Source organism: Vigna radiata, unplaced genomic scaffold (assembly GCF_000741045.1).
Source record: "Vigna radiata var. radiata cultivar VC1973A unplaced genomic scaffold, Vradiata_ver6 scaffold_381, whole genome shotgun sequence".
Taxonomy (NCBI): Eukaryota; Viridiplantae; Streptophyta; class Magnoliopsida; order Fabales; family Fabaceae; genus Vigna; species Vigna radiata.
Window position 1 is genome coordinate 106,636 of NW_014542418.1, and position 13,596 is coordinate 120,231.

The following is a 13,596-nucleotide window of genomic DNA, read 5'->3' on the forward strand; positions in this document are numbered from 1 at the left end:
GTTCGATTTGGCACTGCAGGTCAGAGTGAGGTCCTTTCTTCTCTTGACCGTTCGGTCTGGCAGGTGTGCTTTCGGTCAGAGAAGGTATTTCTTTCTCTTGACCGTCCGGTCTGAGTCTTGGTTAGAGAAGGAGGTTTCCTTCTCAACCGTTCGGTCTGGTGAATCATCGTTAGAGAGGGAAGTTTCCTTCTCAACCGTTCGGTTTGGTGAGTTTTGGTTAGAGAAGGAGGTTTCTTTCTTAAACCGTTCGGTCTGGTGGGTCTTAGTCAGAGAATGAGGTTTCTTTCTCAAACCGTCCAGTTTAGTAGGTTCTGAGTCAGGGAAGGTGATTCCTTCTCATGACCGTTCGGTCAAATATACTTTCGGCCAGGGAAGGATTGTTCCATCCCGTAACCGTTCGGTCTGGCCAGGGTGCCTGTTAATGGTACCCAATTCAATCCCAATGGTTCGGTCACTGCTACTAGTGTTCGGTTTATTACTTAGAGCTTGTGGTTGGTTGGTTTATCTGATTGTTTGTGGCAAATTAAGGTGTGTATGATTTATATGACTCGGAAAAGTATCAAGTAATTGGATTGGTTGGATTCGGTTGCGAAATTAAGATCTCTCGGTGGGATCAATTAGTGTATTGAATGTATGTAAGAGGCTTCCACTATGGGGGATTATCCCTAACACTCTAACGGTCTTTCATTCTCACTTAGAGAGGATTGGCGCGTGTGGTGAGAGTAGTGGGAGGTCCTAGGGTAGGCGCTTTCACTGTAGGCCTATACTGCGGTAACAGACCAGCCTTGTGTATGGTCGGGTGGAACCCCTCGGCAATGGCTTTGCAAAGCAGTAGGGCCATCACAAGTGCACAACCCGCCCCAGCTCTATCTACATTCTATGTCCGGACGTGTCTAGGAGTCTTAGCATGACATGACGTTTGCTTTAGTAAGTTTTGTGAAATCAATGTTTATGTTTATGATGACTTATATGTTTAAGTGTGTATGAACGTTTCTTGCAATGAATTGTATGTTTGTTTGAAAACTAGCTCACCCTTGCACTTGTATGTTGTGTGTGTTTGCTTCCTCCCTTGCGATGATCATCCAATCCTTTGGATGTGAGCAGTAGGTGATGCGGTACCCTTGGAGCAGGCGTGGGAGGCTGAGGAAGATCCTGCACCTAGTGCTTAGGCAATCATGTTGTTTATTTCTTTTTAGCTTATCATATTTTGCAAAACCTTGGACCTTTGTACTTGAGTTACTTGTCGTTTTAATTTCCCCTCTATTTTGGATGACTGTAATTTATACCTATACAGTTATCTTCTACTCCTAACTGCTTTCCATTATTATAATATGCTGCATTCCATTTGGTATGAATTATACACATATTATGGGATGTTACAGTATCTACTTAGAATGATTTTGCTTTTTTATAGGTGTTAAAAAGTTGCATAATACTAAATAAAGTGGTTTTCTAAAGATTTTTAAAAAATACTTTTAGCATAATATTTTCCTTTTTTATAATAAAGATTATGATTGTAAAACAGTGAATTATTTTTATTATTAAGATTTTCAATAAAACAAGAATAAGCTTTAATTATAGATCATTATAGATTTGATGAAACAAAAAATTAGGATGTTATAATAACCACAGTATTGTTGATTATAGATTTTACCAAACTAAAAATTAAGATGTTACAATAATCACATTAGTTAAATTAAATGACAAAACCTTAAAAAATATAAGTTTAGCACTCAATAGACAATGAAATAATAGGAATTATATAAAAGATATTTAAATTTATAAGAAAATTGAAACTTAATTCAATTGTTAAAAGTTACGCATCGACTACAAATATAACTAATTTAAAATATATAAATAAGTACAAATCTAATCTTACAAATCGAAAGTCTACTTCTTAACATAGTATCAAAAGTATGAATTAAAATATATCCTAACGATATTGTTTCATCCACTATTAAATCGCTATCAAACTACCCTTTATTGTCTAGTCCTACACACGAGATATATATACCTCGATATGAGAGACATATATTGAAAATTTTACATCGACTTGAGATAAGACTAAATTAAAATATAAGTGTGTAAATCTCACCTTATATAAGTTAATTTTGTAAAGTTGAATTACATTTAAAATTCTCTTCTTAACATAAATTTTATATATATATATATATATATATATATATATATAATATAATATAAATAAGAAAAAAGAGTACTTAAGTCTCTTAAATTTGACCTTTTCATAATTAATATTTTAAATTTGAAATTCATCTTCATTAATCCTTTTATTTGAATTAAGTACCCAAACAACGGTGAAGAAACACTACACGCAGCAGAAAATGGTTTAATCCAATGTGTCCAGAATAAAAAATCCTAACATAAATCTTGAAATACATTGCTATCTATTTTCATCACAGTCAGAAATTTCTAACACCTCCCAAAAATATAAAACAAAGGCCTCCATTTAAGTGATAGTTAAATGCATTTCCATTATTAATCTTCAATATCAACAAAAAAATGAGATCTCTTTTCATGTACAAAGAGCAGAGACTGGACTCATCTCAATGACTAGGTGAAGAATACTAAGATAAATAGGAAGATGAACAGGGCCAACAAAGCACATATCATCATGATCTGACCCTTTGTACTAGCCTTCTTCATAACCATTCCCACTTTTTTCTGCAAGCATAATAGAAGAGCAAAATATGAACCTCTTCTAGAGTCGGTATGTATCACAATCAACATGTGCTTTGTTATTAATTCATAGCAGCAATCAAAGAGGTAAAATTTGTCTCTTTCATGTAATTAATTTCTCAAAAGATAAAACCAAACTAGACGATTTGAAGGAGTAAAATGAAGAAGAGATGCAGAACTCACTTGGACAAAATCAAGACGATTTGTTGTACTGTCCATCTCAGAACCAAGTTCCTCTAGAATCCTGTCCTGAAGCATTAAAATTGATATTGTCAGTGTAAGATCCAGAAATGTCAGATAAAAAAAAAAGTTATTTCAGAGCTAAAGGCAAAAAAATAGTTTTGCTCAAGCAAATTGAAGGAAACACGTTAAGACAGGAAGCTACCTAGCCATCAATGTTTTGAAGCAAAATGGATAGAAACAAGGTGAGTAAAAACCTCTCAAACTATTACCTGTGCAGTGAGTTCATCATGAATTGTAAGTCCAACACCTCCAATTCTACGTACACTTTCACTAAGCTCATCTAATTCCTCATCCTGTTTCCTATCACCATAATAGATATATATATAAATAAATAAAAAATAGCAACCAGAAGCAGATTGTATTTCCAGAAAGAATAACCATGAGCATAAAATTTGTCTAAATTCCCAAGCAGTGTATTTCATAGATTTTGCCCTTGTCAAGGTTACCTACGGACTTTATTCCTCTTTCTAATTTCTTTTGAATGCTAAGAGACAAGAAGAAAAGAAAGCAACCATTGCAGTAATTACATGAAAGGTTTGTTTAAAATAATTTCTTCATAATACTTTAAGCAGAAAATGAAGAAAAAAATTAAATAAAATTCTCTATAAATTAAAATTAGGTTATGCATAAGTTAAAAATTATTTTTTAGAGAAACTACTATGAGGAATTTTTACTAATTAACTCGTGCTTAAGTTCATTTTAACTTATGAAGAAGCTCATTTTAGTTTATGAAGAAGCTCATTTAGAGAAGCTTATCCAAACATATAAAAGCAATACCCATAGTAGAACCACCATCACTCAAAGAACTATAAACATGATAATGTGAATATTTTCTTCAAGAAAAAAAAAATTTACAAGCAGGAAATGAAGCTTATTTTAGTTTATGAAAATTCAATTTTTCTTCCTCTTCCTAGAAGTGCATATAGAGAGGTTTAACCACAAAGATATAAGCAAATACCAGGCGTAGATCCAAACCTCACTCAAATAATTATAAAAAAATGGTAATGAAAAAATTTTCTTCACTAGCAAAAATTTATAAGCAGTAAATGAAACGATGAGTAGAGAATTTCCCAGCAATCACACACAGAAGAATCACTTAAATTTAACGTCACAGTTTATTCAACAAATAGGTAGGGTTGACTTGACAAAGCAAATCCAAACAGCCGGATCGATCCACCGTCTCTTGGTAGGTGGGTTAGATAGTTGGACCCACCAAGCTGGCTCAACCCAAGCCAGTGAGTCAAAGCAGGTCAACCTGCGGATTATTCTTTCAATTTAAATGCATCAACATTTACCAATAATTATTCTTATTTGCATCCAATTTTTTTATAATGTTATAAGAAAAAGTATAACTCTATGAGCTGTATCTTAGCAATTCTAAAAAAAATAAACAATGCAATAATCTATTGAATTACTCAATTGGTATGGAAAATTCATCAACAAGAACTAGATTATAACAATTATTCAACAACCCCTTGATGGGCCGACCCATTGACGTGTTACTAAACAGGGTGTGTTGGATCCTTCAACCCTTTTTCACCAACAAGCTAACCTGCCCTGCTTTGAGGGGTTGATGGCGGGACAGAATGGATTAACTCATTTTGCCGCACCTACAATTAGGGTTATCCCCAAAAACATTTTGGTATGAGTTTCATGCATACAGAAAACATTTCCCTCGTGTCTTAGAAGGCTTGTGGGAAGACTGACCAATATTTTAATCCACTTAAGAGGTAAACCAAATAAACAATACATTCTTGTAATCATATATGCAGAAAAATGGCTACGGTTAGACTTTAATCCCACAAAAATATACAAAAGTCAATTTTAAAAAATATTGTTATGCCAAAGTAGAACAAAAGACATCCAAAATCCAGTTCAATTAGCGTGAGGGATAAGAGGGGAGAAGTACTTTATAAGAAGCATTTGTCTATCTGATTCCGATTCTATGAAATCATCATTATCTCGGGCAGCATACTGGTTGTAGGTATCATTTTTATGAGAACTTGGTAGCCTCATGAGTTCTTGGCGCATCCCATTTACACTGCTGTGGCTTGTGGTACTTGAGCCCTTTCCAGCCTCCAATGATTTCTTCATTGTGACAACCTAATAATGCAACGTGACAAAGAATATTTTGGGCATTATGTTTACAAGAAAATAATGATAATAAACAGCATTTGAACATTCAAAAAAACCTATTGAGTCTTCCCTAATTACTAAAATTTGGCAGACATTTTAGATACCTGAGATCGAGCATTGCTTGTCCATGTCCTTCGGCTTTCAAGCTCAATTTCGTCAATTCCATACCAAGAAGGATCTCTAGACGCTACAGCAATTGCTTTATCCAATTCATCCACCTTTCTATCAAAAAATCAGACTTCAGCAGTCGTATATACGTTCGGTTGCAGAAGAAAAGAAAATGGGCAACATTTCTAAAAGTGTATTAAACTCAAATATATTAATTTATAAATTTATAATTGTATTCCAAAAATGATATTTAGATCAAACTTGGAAACGTTTCAAAGGGCATTTAAATAACCAGGTTTTTTTTCCTTTCAAGGTACCCCAACCTAAAGGAACTCAAAAGAATAAGGATCGAAGTGTTTTGGAGAATTAAACGAAATCATCAAGATATTGGACACCAAAAGCGTCCAAAATGCATGTCTAATCTACTAGATCTGAATTCATGCAACTTATGACAAGAACATGTTGAAAGAATGAAAAAGCTCATCAGTGACCAAACGATAAGTCATTGGTTCAGCAGATGCATGCAATAGGTCTACCTGCCACTCTATGCTTTCGCATCCAGCACGAACCTCCTTCGTAAGACGTCCCTGTTCTGCAGCATTGGAAGTGCTTTCCCATTGATGAAAAGTAGATTGCAGCTTATCAATCTTCACAGAAATTAACAAATAATCAGATAATTAACTAAACATAATCCCACATGAAAAGAACTGATCCATCGAAAAACAAATCAAAGCACCAACAACTCATCAGTTTACATTTGTTTAGCATAATATCCTGTTTCAATCACCGATCACATTTCAATTTCCACTTAAAACCCCAATTTCACACACAATAATTTTCTTTTAGTGTGTTCTCCGCTCCAATCAGTCATACACCCACAAGAAATCGTGCAGTCCGCACACTACAAAGCCACAGATCGCAATTGGGTTTCCTTCAAAATTCCCAAATTTACGTCGGGAAAAGCCTAATTATATTAACAATAACCTAAGAGACAACCAAATATCAATAACCAGAAAGACCATTAAAAGAAAAAAGACAAAATAGCCTTCATTCACTCAAATACGCAGCATGAATCATCCAAGGAAAAATGAAATCAAATCCCAATTGTTAAGAAAATAAAATAATTGAAGAAAAAAAATTACCGAGTCTTGAATCTCGGACTTGACCACATAAAATGGATCCTGAGCAGAGGGCATATTAAGAGAGAGGAATGAATGATTCAGATGGAAGAACACTTCACGATAAACACAAACACTGCTTTGAATTTTGCTTCTTTTTACCTTTGATTGTTCAACCTATCATCAGTTCTTCTTGCGGGAAACATGCATAGATTTATAAAAACACAAATTGGATCAAAATCAAAATATATTATAATTGCAGTTTAAAAATTAGAGTATTTTTTATTTAAAGAAATTAAATATATTCATGAATGTAGTTTTTGAAAAATATTATTACAACGTATTAAATAATTAAATTTTTGATATATTTTCTAGCTATATATATATATATATATATATATATATATATATATATATATATATATATATATATATATATATATATATGTTCGCGCGCGTGTATTTTTCTTATAATTCAGTTGGTTTAAGTTTTGAATATTTCTTAATTGCTTTGGCTTATAAAACTTTGTTTTACTATTTTAGTTTTTAGGTTTAATACCTATTTTGGTTCCTCTTTTGGGAGAGTTTGTTCAAAGTGATCCCTCCTTTTTTCAAAAGTTCACTTAAGTCCTAGCTTTTGCAAAAACGGTTTAAAGTGGTCCTTTTTGGTAACAGCGTTAAGTTTACTAACGGCAGACCTGCCAGGTGTTTAACATGTGCTGATTTGGCATTGTTAAATGTTTTAAAAAAAAAAATTATTGTGACATGTAAATGTATGTTGTTAGGGTTAGATTAAAAAGTCAATTAGGGTTATATTAGATAATGAATTAGGGATTTGCGTTGCGGATTGGGAAAATCCGTAGCGCGCTGACGGTAGAAGAACCCAAAATCCGGTGGGTTGGTTGACTATGATTATGATGAGGATGATGAAAACTATCGCCCACCACCAAGGAATAATCCAGAAGCATCTGAAGAGTATGAAGGAACAATGGAGTCTCTCAGGCTGAAAAGAAAATTGACAAAGGTCGAGATTTTACAGATGCCGAAGTTGTCTAAAACTTCAAAATCTAAAGATCGTGTTTTTGCTGCCTTATGTTCAACTTTGAGCCAGGCTGTGCTAACTCGTAAGAAACCTTTAGTCAACTTTATTAGTGTTCCTTGTATAGAGGACAATTAAGAAAAGGAGCAACATGTTTCTGGAAGCTACTGTGAGAATAGTAGTGTATCGGCTGAGCTAAACCATTTAGAGAAAGAAACTGCTGCTTTTCGAAATTCTTCTGATAGGTTGTACGACACATCTGACAATGGACAATTGGATGGTGAGGAACACACTATGGTTTCACTAAAATCCCCGCCAGAGACACTAAGGTTGTACCCTGTTGCACCTTTGCTGGTACCTCGTGAGTGTAGAGAAGATGTTACTATAGATGGTTACTGCATAAAGAAAAAGTCAAGAGTGATAGTGAATGCATGGGCTGTGGGGAGAGATTCTAAAGTTTGGTCAGATAATGCTGAGGAGTTTTGTCCTGAAAGATTTTCAAATAGCAATGTGGACATAAAAGGATTTGACTTTAGACTCATACCATTTGGTTCAGGTCGCAGAGGGTGCCCTGGGATTCATTTGGGTCTCACCAATGCTAAGATTGTTCTGGCTCAATTGGTTCATTGCTTCAATTGGGAGCTTCCTTTGGGCATGTCCCCTGATGAATTGGACATGACTGAGAAATTTGGTCTTACAATGCCAAGAAGTAAGCATTTGCTAGCTGTGCCAACTTATCGCCTAGCAGATGAAATTGGAAAGCAATAAATTATGCAGATTAGGCTAATTGCTAAATATAGTTTTCTCATAGTTCTGTCTATTTCTTTTCTTTTTAACACGGTTTTACAATATTCCTGCACCAGTCTGTATACTCACTAGGTCAAACGACTGTGTCTGAAAGATTCATAGCATGGTTTAATCTGTGAGATTTTGTGTCTATATATGCACAGAACATTCAGTATTCTGATATTCGAAATTGAAGCAGAAAATCAGTTCCAAACAAATCATGGAAAAGAAATAACGGAATATACGAACTAGGAAGTAATTGCATAGAACATAAATTCTGAGAAGTAATCTCTCCTGGCAAATGTTGAATGCAGAGAATGGAGTCAATCGAAAAACAAAGCATGGGATTCAATTGACGTCACAAGATTTTTCTTAAACACGTAGTTCATTAATTCTTATCATCAAAGATATACAATTCTTAATTAATCCATCAGAGTCAGCACATTTGGTCAAATCTTCTGCTTCTGGGTGCATTCAGATTGATCTTATTGATAAACTATATATAAATTATACTGTTCTTGTGAAGGTTTGTGGTCTTTTCTAACCTTATAATGTAGTTAACTTTCTCTTAATCTGAAGCATTTTCTCTATCAAAAACATAAATAAACTTTTAATTCTGAAAACAAAAAATCCAGCCGAAAACATTCTTTTCATCTTCAAGGACAATCATTTTCTAGGGATATGTTTTGATATCTTCATCTTGAAAATATTCTAACCAAATACAATACATGTACCAGGTCACTGCTAATTTTAGTTATCAATGCTTACTTTGGTTGTCAAATAGATTCGAATCAAATCCAATGAGGATTTTTCTTCGATCATCACAAAATACGTGATCTGATTTCATACGTCAAAAAATCTATAATCATCAAGGAAAACAATCAGAGTTATCTGAAGAAGAATCGTCCCAAATCACATAGAGACACCAATCCTCTTCACTACTTCTTCAACCGTTACATTAACATATTATTAGTTCTTAAACTATACATACATACCAACAAATCAAACATATGCTTCGGTCAAAGTTTGAAAGATTGATTTATAATCTAGGAATCGGTAAGAGACAATCTCAATTGATTTTGAAGTGTACTTTTAATGTTTTGTTGGGTTTTTCAAAATTTGGTTAAAATACTAACTAATTTAATTTCTTATAAACTTTCAAAATTTTCAATCACCAGACTTTTATCACATTTGTTTTTCATCACCCAACTTGAATCAATCCATGTACGAAGAAGATATAAATATAGGTCACAACCAATTCCTTCTGCCATCTCCAAAGCTTTACAAACATCAACAATAAACCAAACAACAACATGTTCTATCTAACACTACTCATTCTCCTAGCCACCCTAGTCTCATTAATCTACATCCTACTCACCACCGCGTCACGGCGGAGACAGCCACCGCCTCCTCCGGGGCCACCGCGGTTACCGATAATCGGAAACCTCCACTTGATGGTAGGAGGAAGAGAACCACTCCTACATCGTTTGCTTCACTCCCAATCCGCAATGCAAATCCCTAATTCATTATCTAATATAACCCTAATTGACTTTTTAATTTAACCCTAACAACATACATTTACACGTCACAATAATTTTTTTTTTTAAAACATTTAACAATGCCAAATCAGCACATGTTAGACACCTGGCAGGTCTGCCGTTAGTGAACTTAACGTCGTTACCAAAAAAGACCACTTTGAACAGTTTTTGCAAAAGCTAGGACTTAAGTGAACTTTTGAAAAAAGGAGAGACCACTTTGAACAAACCCTCCCAAAGAAGGGACCAAAATAGGTATTAAACCTAGTTTTTAATAGTATATTTTACTTGTCGCAACCGGAAAATCGCGACGGGACGACGGTCCAAAAAAAAAAAGGGGATATTTTTCGAAAAAAAGTTTTTTGGAGTCGCCACCATAGTTTATTCTGGAAAACTACGGAAAAACCATAAAATAAGGCTTGGTCTACGAAATCAGAGATTTGAGTTCGGGAGTCGGTTACGTGTAGGGAAGGTATTAGCACCCTACAACGCCTGCGCGAAGGCAGTACCTTTAATTAAATATGCGAACTTGATGTGGTTTGCAAAATGTTTAATCATCCCCGAAAATAAAATTCTAAAGAAAGAATAAATATTTTTTAATTTTTTGAGAGATTATTGAAGAAATTTATTGGGAAAATTCATTTACAAAATGTTTGGATTTTTGGGAAAGTGAACCTGACAAGGACTGGCCTTACTCCTACGTATCTCCACTTTTGATGGAGAATCAAGGATCACGTAGTTCTGGCTATTACAATTTGATTATTGTTTGAAAATTTTGTTTGAGAAATATTTTGAAAATTGATTGGAAATTGATTATGGGAATTTGTGAAAATTAATTGAAAATTTGTTTGTAAATTATTGGGGAATTTGGGAAATTTAAATGGAAATTTGATTATGGAAATTTGGAAAAATTAATTGGAAATTTGATTATGAAAATTTGAAGATTTGTTTGTAAATGAAAATGTTTTTTGGGTTTTTGAAGACTTTATATTTTTTTGGTCTTTAATAGAAGGAAAAGTTTTCAGCGCATGGCCGACAGAATGGTCGCACCTGCGCTTAGACTTTAAAAATAAATTTCATTGGTTTTTAATAGAAGGAAAAGTTTTCAGCTCATGGCCGACAGAATGGTCGCACCTGTGCTTTAGTTTAAAACATATGTTTTTTTTTGGTTTAAATATCTTTTTAGTCCCCAAGTTGGGGTCTGAATTTTCGTTTTGTCCCCGATTTAAAAAATGAAGCCATTTGGTTCCCATGTTTTCAATTTTGAGTGCAATCGGTCCCTTCCGTTAAGTAGATGCTAACGGGTTAAATGTTAAGTGACTGTGTATGTTATGTGGCAACAAATGTGGTCGTAGCAATGAAGTGGCAGCATATGTGGTGTTTTAAATTTGGGAAAATTAAATATATTAGTTTTCTTTTAATTAGGGCAAATAAAATTAAGTTAGTTTTTTTTAATTAGGGCAAATAAATTAACCTCGAACCAATTTCGTTTTCTTCATCTCGTTTTTCTCGGCCCCTGCAACTTCTATGGCAAACTTGTTTCCTTTTCTTCACTACACCAATAGTTGGTTCAATAACCACACAACACACAAGGAAAGGTAGAAGAAAAGGCAAAGGGGTTGAGTCAGGCGGCAGGCGCGATGACGAAGGTGTAGAAGCACGACTTTGCCGCTGTTGATGGCGCGACGGCTCTAGGCTTTTGCGGCCGAGGCTGTTGTGCGATGAGCGTGGTGGCGCGATGGTGGAGAAGATGAAGGCGTCGCAACGGCTTCGAACCCTTGCGCGAGAAGGATACGCGATTCTGGGTGCAGGGGAGGTTTTGATGAGGGAAAGCGACGATGTCGCGACTGGCGATGACTTCGGTGGGCGTGGCGTCGCCGGCGACGCCGAGACAGGAGGAGATGGTGGCACGGTGGCTGGGTTCGAAGAAGTGATCGACGGTGTTCGAGGGAGGCAACCCCAACCCTTTTCATGGCAAAAATTTCCAAGCAGGTTCCCAAATTCTAAAATCAAGGGTTTTTGAAATTCAACTATCACATTCTTATACATATACCCACACACTTGCAGTTCAATTAATAGTGCATTTTATGTGTTATAATAAACCTTTTGTTAATTTTTAATGAAGAAAGCAATGATAAAATTATAACATAGTTGTAACTATTTCCCAACTAAAAAACTACAGAATTCATTCATTGATAGCCCTTCAACTTCATTTTAACAAATTCTTCCACCAGTTTCTTCATCTAAGTATTTCAGAAAACGAAATTGGTTCGAGGTTAATTTATTTGCCCTAATTAAAAAAAACTAACTTAATTTTATTTGCCCTAATTAAAAAAAACTAATATATTTAATTTGCCAAATTTAAAACACCACATATGATGTCATCTCATTGCCAAGATCACATTTGTTGCCACATAACATACACAGTCCCTTAATATTTAACGTCGTTAGCATCTACTTAACGGAAGGGACCGATTGCACTCAAAATTGAAAACATGGGGACCAAAGAGCTTTATTTTTAAAACCGAAGACAAAACAAAAATTCAGACCCCAACTTGGAGACTAAAAAGATATTTAAACCTTTTTGTTTTTTTTAAAAAAAGAGATGAGTTGAATTATTAATGAAGCATAAATGTAAAAATAAAATACATGTTGTAAAAAAAAAGAAGCAAATTCATAAAAAAAGAAAATGATCAAAATGCATACATAAATAGATTGAGAAGAATATGTGTACCTTGTTGAAGATTTGAATGATAGAGGAAAACCTTACTTGAAATATGTTGTGAGAAGAGGTAGATGAGAGGTAAAGAAGATGAACTTGGAGTAGAAATTTGGTATGAGATTTGATGGAAAGGTGTGAGAGAAAAATGAAGTAGAGTTTTTGGATGAAGAGATTTTTTTGTTTGTGTGAGAGAAGGAAGATGGATATTATGAAAGTATGTAAGTGTGTGTAGAAAAAATGTGTGTGTAGGAAAATGGAAATGATGAAGTGGGAGAGAAGAGATATGTGTATATGTGTATGTGTAGAAATTGTGTGTAAAAAAATGTGTGAAGAGAAGATGGGTATTTATAGAGTTAAGGATGAAGAAAGTGTTAAATAAAATATATTTTTATAAAAAAGTAGGTGGAAAAATAGAAAAGTTAATGTGGAAAATAAGTGAAAGAAATAATATAAAAAGTGAGTGGAGAAAGTAGGTGAAATAAAATATAGTAAATAGTGAAAGTTAATGTGGAAAATAAATTTAAGAAATAATATAAAAATTTAGTGGAGAAAGTAGGTGGAATAAAATATAGTAAATAGTAAAAGTTAATGTGGAAAATAAGTTAAAGAAATAATATAAAAAGTTAGTGGAGAAAGTGGATGAAATAAAATATAGTAAATAGTAAAAGTTAATGTGGAAAATAAGTTAAAGAAATAATATAAAAAGTAAGTGGAAAAATTATGTGAAATAAAATATAATAAGAAAAAGTGAATAGAAAAAGTTAATGTGGAAAATAAGTAAAAGAAATAATATAAAAAGTGAGTGGAGAAATTAGGTGAAATAAAATATAGAAGGTTTAATAGGTTCGGAGGTCCCTATATTTGGGGGTTTGTTTCAATTAGGTCCTCCAATTTTGAAAGTGATCAATTAGATCCCTAATTTTGTCAATTTGAATCAATAAAAGTTAAATGCAGTTAACTTAAAGTTTTTGAACATGTGGCATGCTCACGCTTCCAGGTGGCACCGTTTCAAGTGTATAGGTGGATTATAAAAGGGTGAAATCCCTTTTAATTTAGGGATTTCACCTTCAAATACACCCTTTTAATTTAGGGATTTCACCCTTTTATAATCCACCTATGCACTTGAAATGATGCCACTTAGAAGCGTCAGCGTGCCACATGTTCAAAAACTTCACGGCGTTAACTGCATTTAACAGAAAGGCTTTTATTGAT

General features: G+C 34.0%; 2 protein-coding genes across 3 annotated transcripts; one reads left to right on the forward strand and one right to left on the reverse strand.

The window, feature by feature from the left end:
- Positions 1-2,443: 2,443 nt before the first annotated feature.
- Positions 2,444-6,523, reverse strand: LOC106780081 (syntaxin-61). 2 transcript variants are annotated; one of them, XM_022776861.1, is made up of 7 exons: positions 6,327-6,523; positions 5,721-5,831; positions 5,181-5,294; positions 4,850-5,043; positions 3,150-3,240; positions 2,877-2,946; positions 2,444-2,682 (listed from the first exon to the last, which is right to left on the reverse strand). In XM_022776861.1, exons 1-7 carry the CDS (start codon positions 6,378-6,380, stop codon positions 2,651-2,653), a joined length of 666 nt encoding a protein of 221 aa, XP_022632582.1. In that variant the 5' UTR covers positions 6,381-6,523; the 3' UTR covers positions 2,444-2,650. The 2 variants fall into 2 exon arrangements, with proteins under 2 accessions (XP_022632582.1, XP_014523811.1); XM_014668325.2 differs by having other exon boundaries at positions 2,881-2,946; positions 6,327-6,522.
- Positions 6,524-7,124: 601 nt separating this feature from the next.
- Positions 7,125-8,261, forward strand: LOC106780083 (cytochrome P450 CYP736A12-like). The gene has a single exon (XM_014668327.2). It carries the CDS (start codon positions 7,636-7,638, stop codon positions 8,107-8,109), a length of 474 nt encoding a protein of 157 aa, XP_014523813.1. The 5' UTR covers positions 7,125-7,635; the 3' UTR covers positions 8,110-8,261.
- The last annotated feature ends 5,335 nt before the right edge of the window (positions 8,262-13,596 follow it).

Coding starts and splice junctions, on each gene's coding strand:
- LOC106780081 (XM_014668325.2), bottom strand. CDS start 6,380: ATGCCCTCTGCTCAGGATCCATTTTATGTGGTCAAGTCCGAGATTCAA. Junction 5,832..6,326: donor AGTCCGAGATTCAAGACTCG/GTAATTTTTTTT, acceptor ATTTCTGTGAAG/ATTGATAAGCTGCAATCTAC. Junction 2,683..2,880: donor ATCGTCTTGATTTTGTCCAA/GTGAGTTCTGCA, acceptor TTATGCTTGCAG/AAAAAAGTGGGAATGGTTAT.
- LOC106780083 (XM_014668327.2), top strand. CDS start 7,636: ATGGTTTCACTAAAATCCCCGCCAGAGACACTAAGGTTGTACCCTGTT.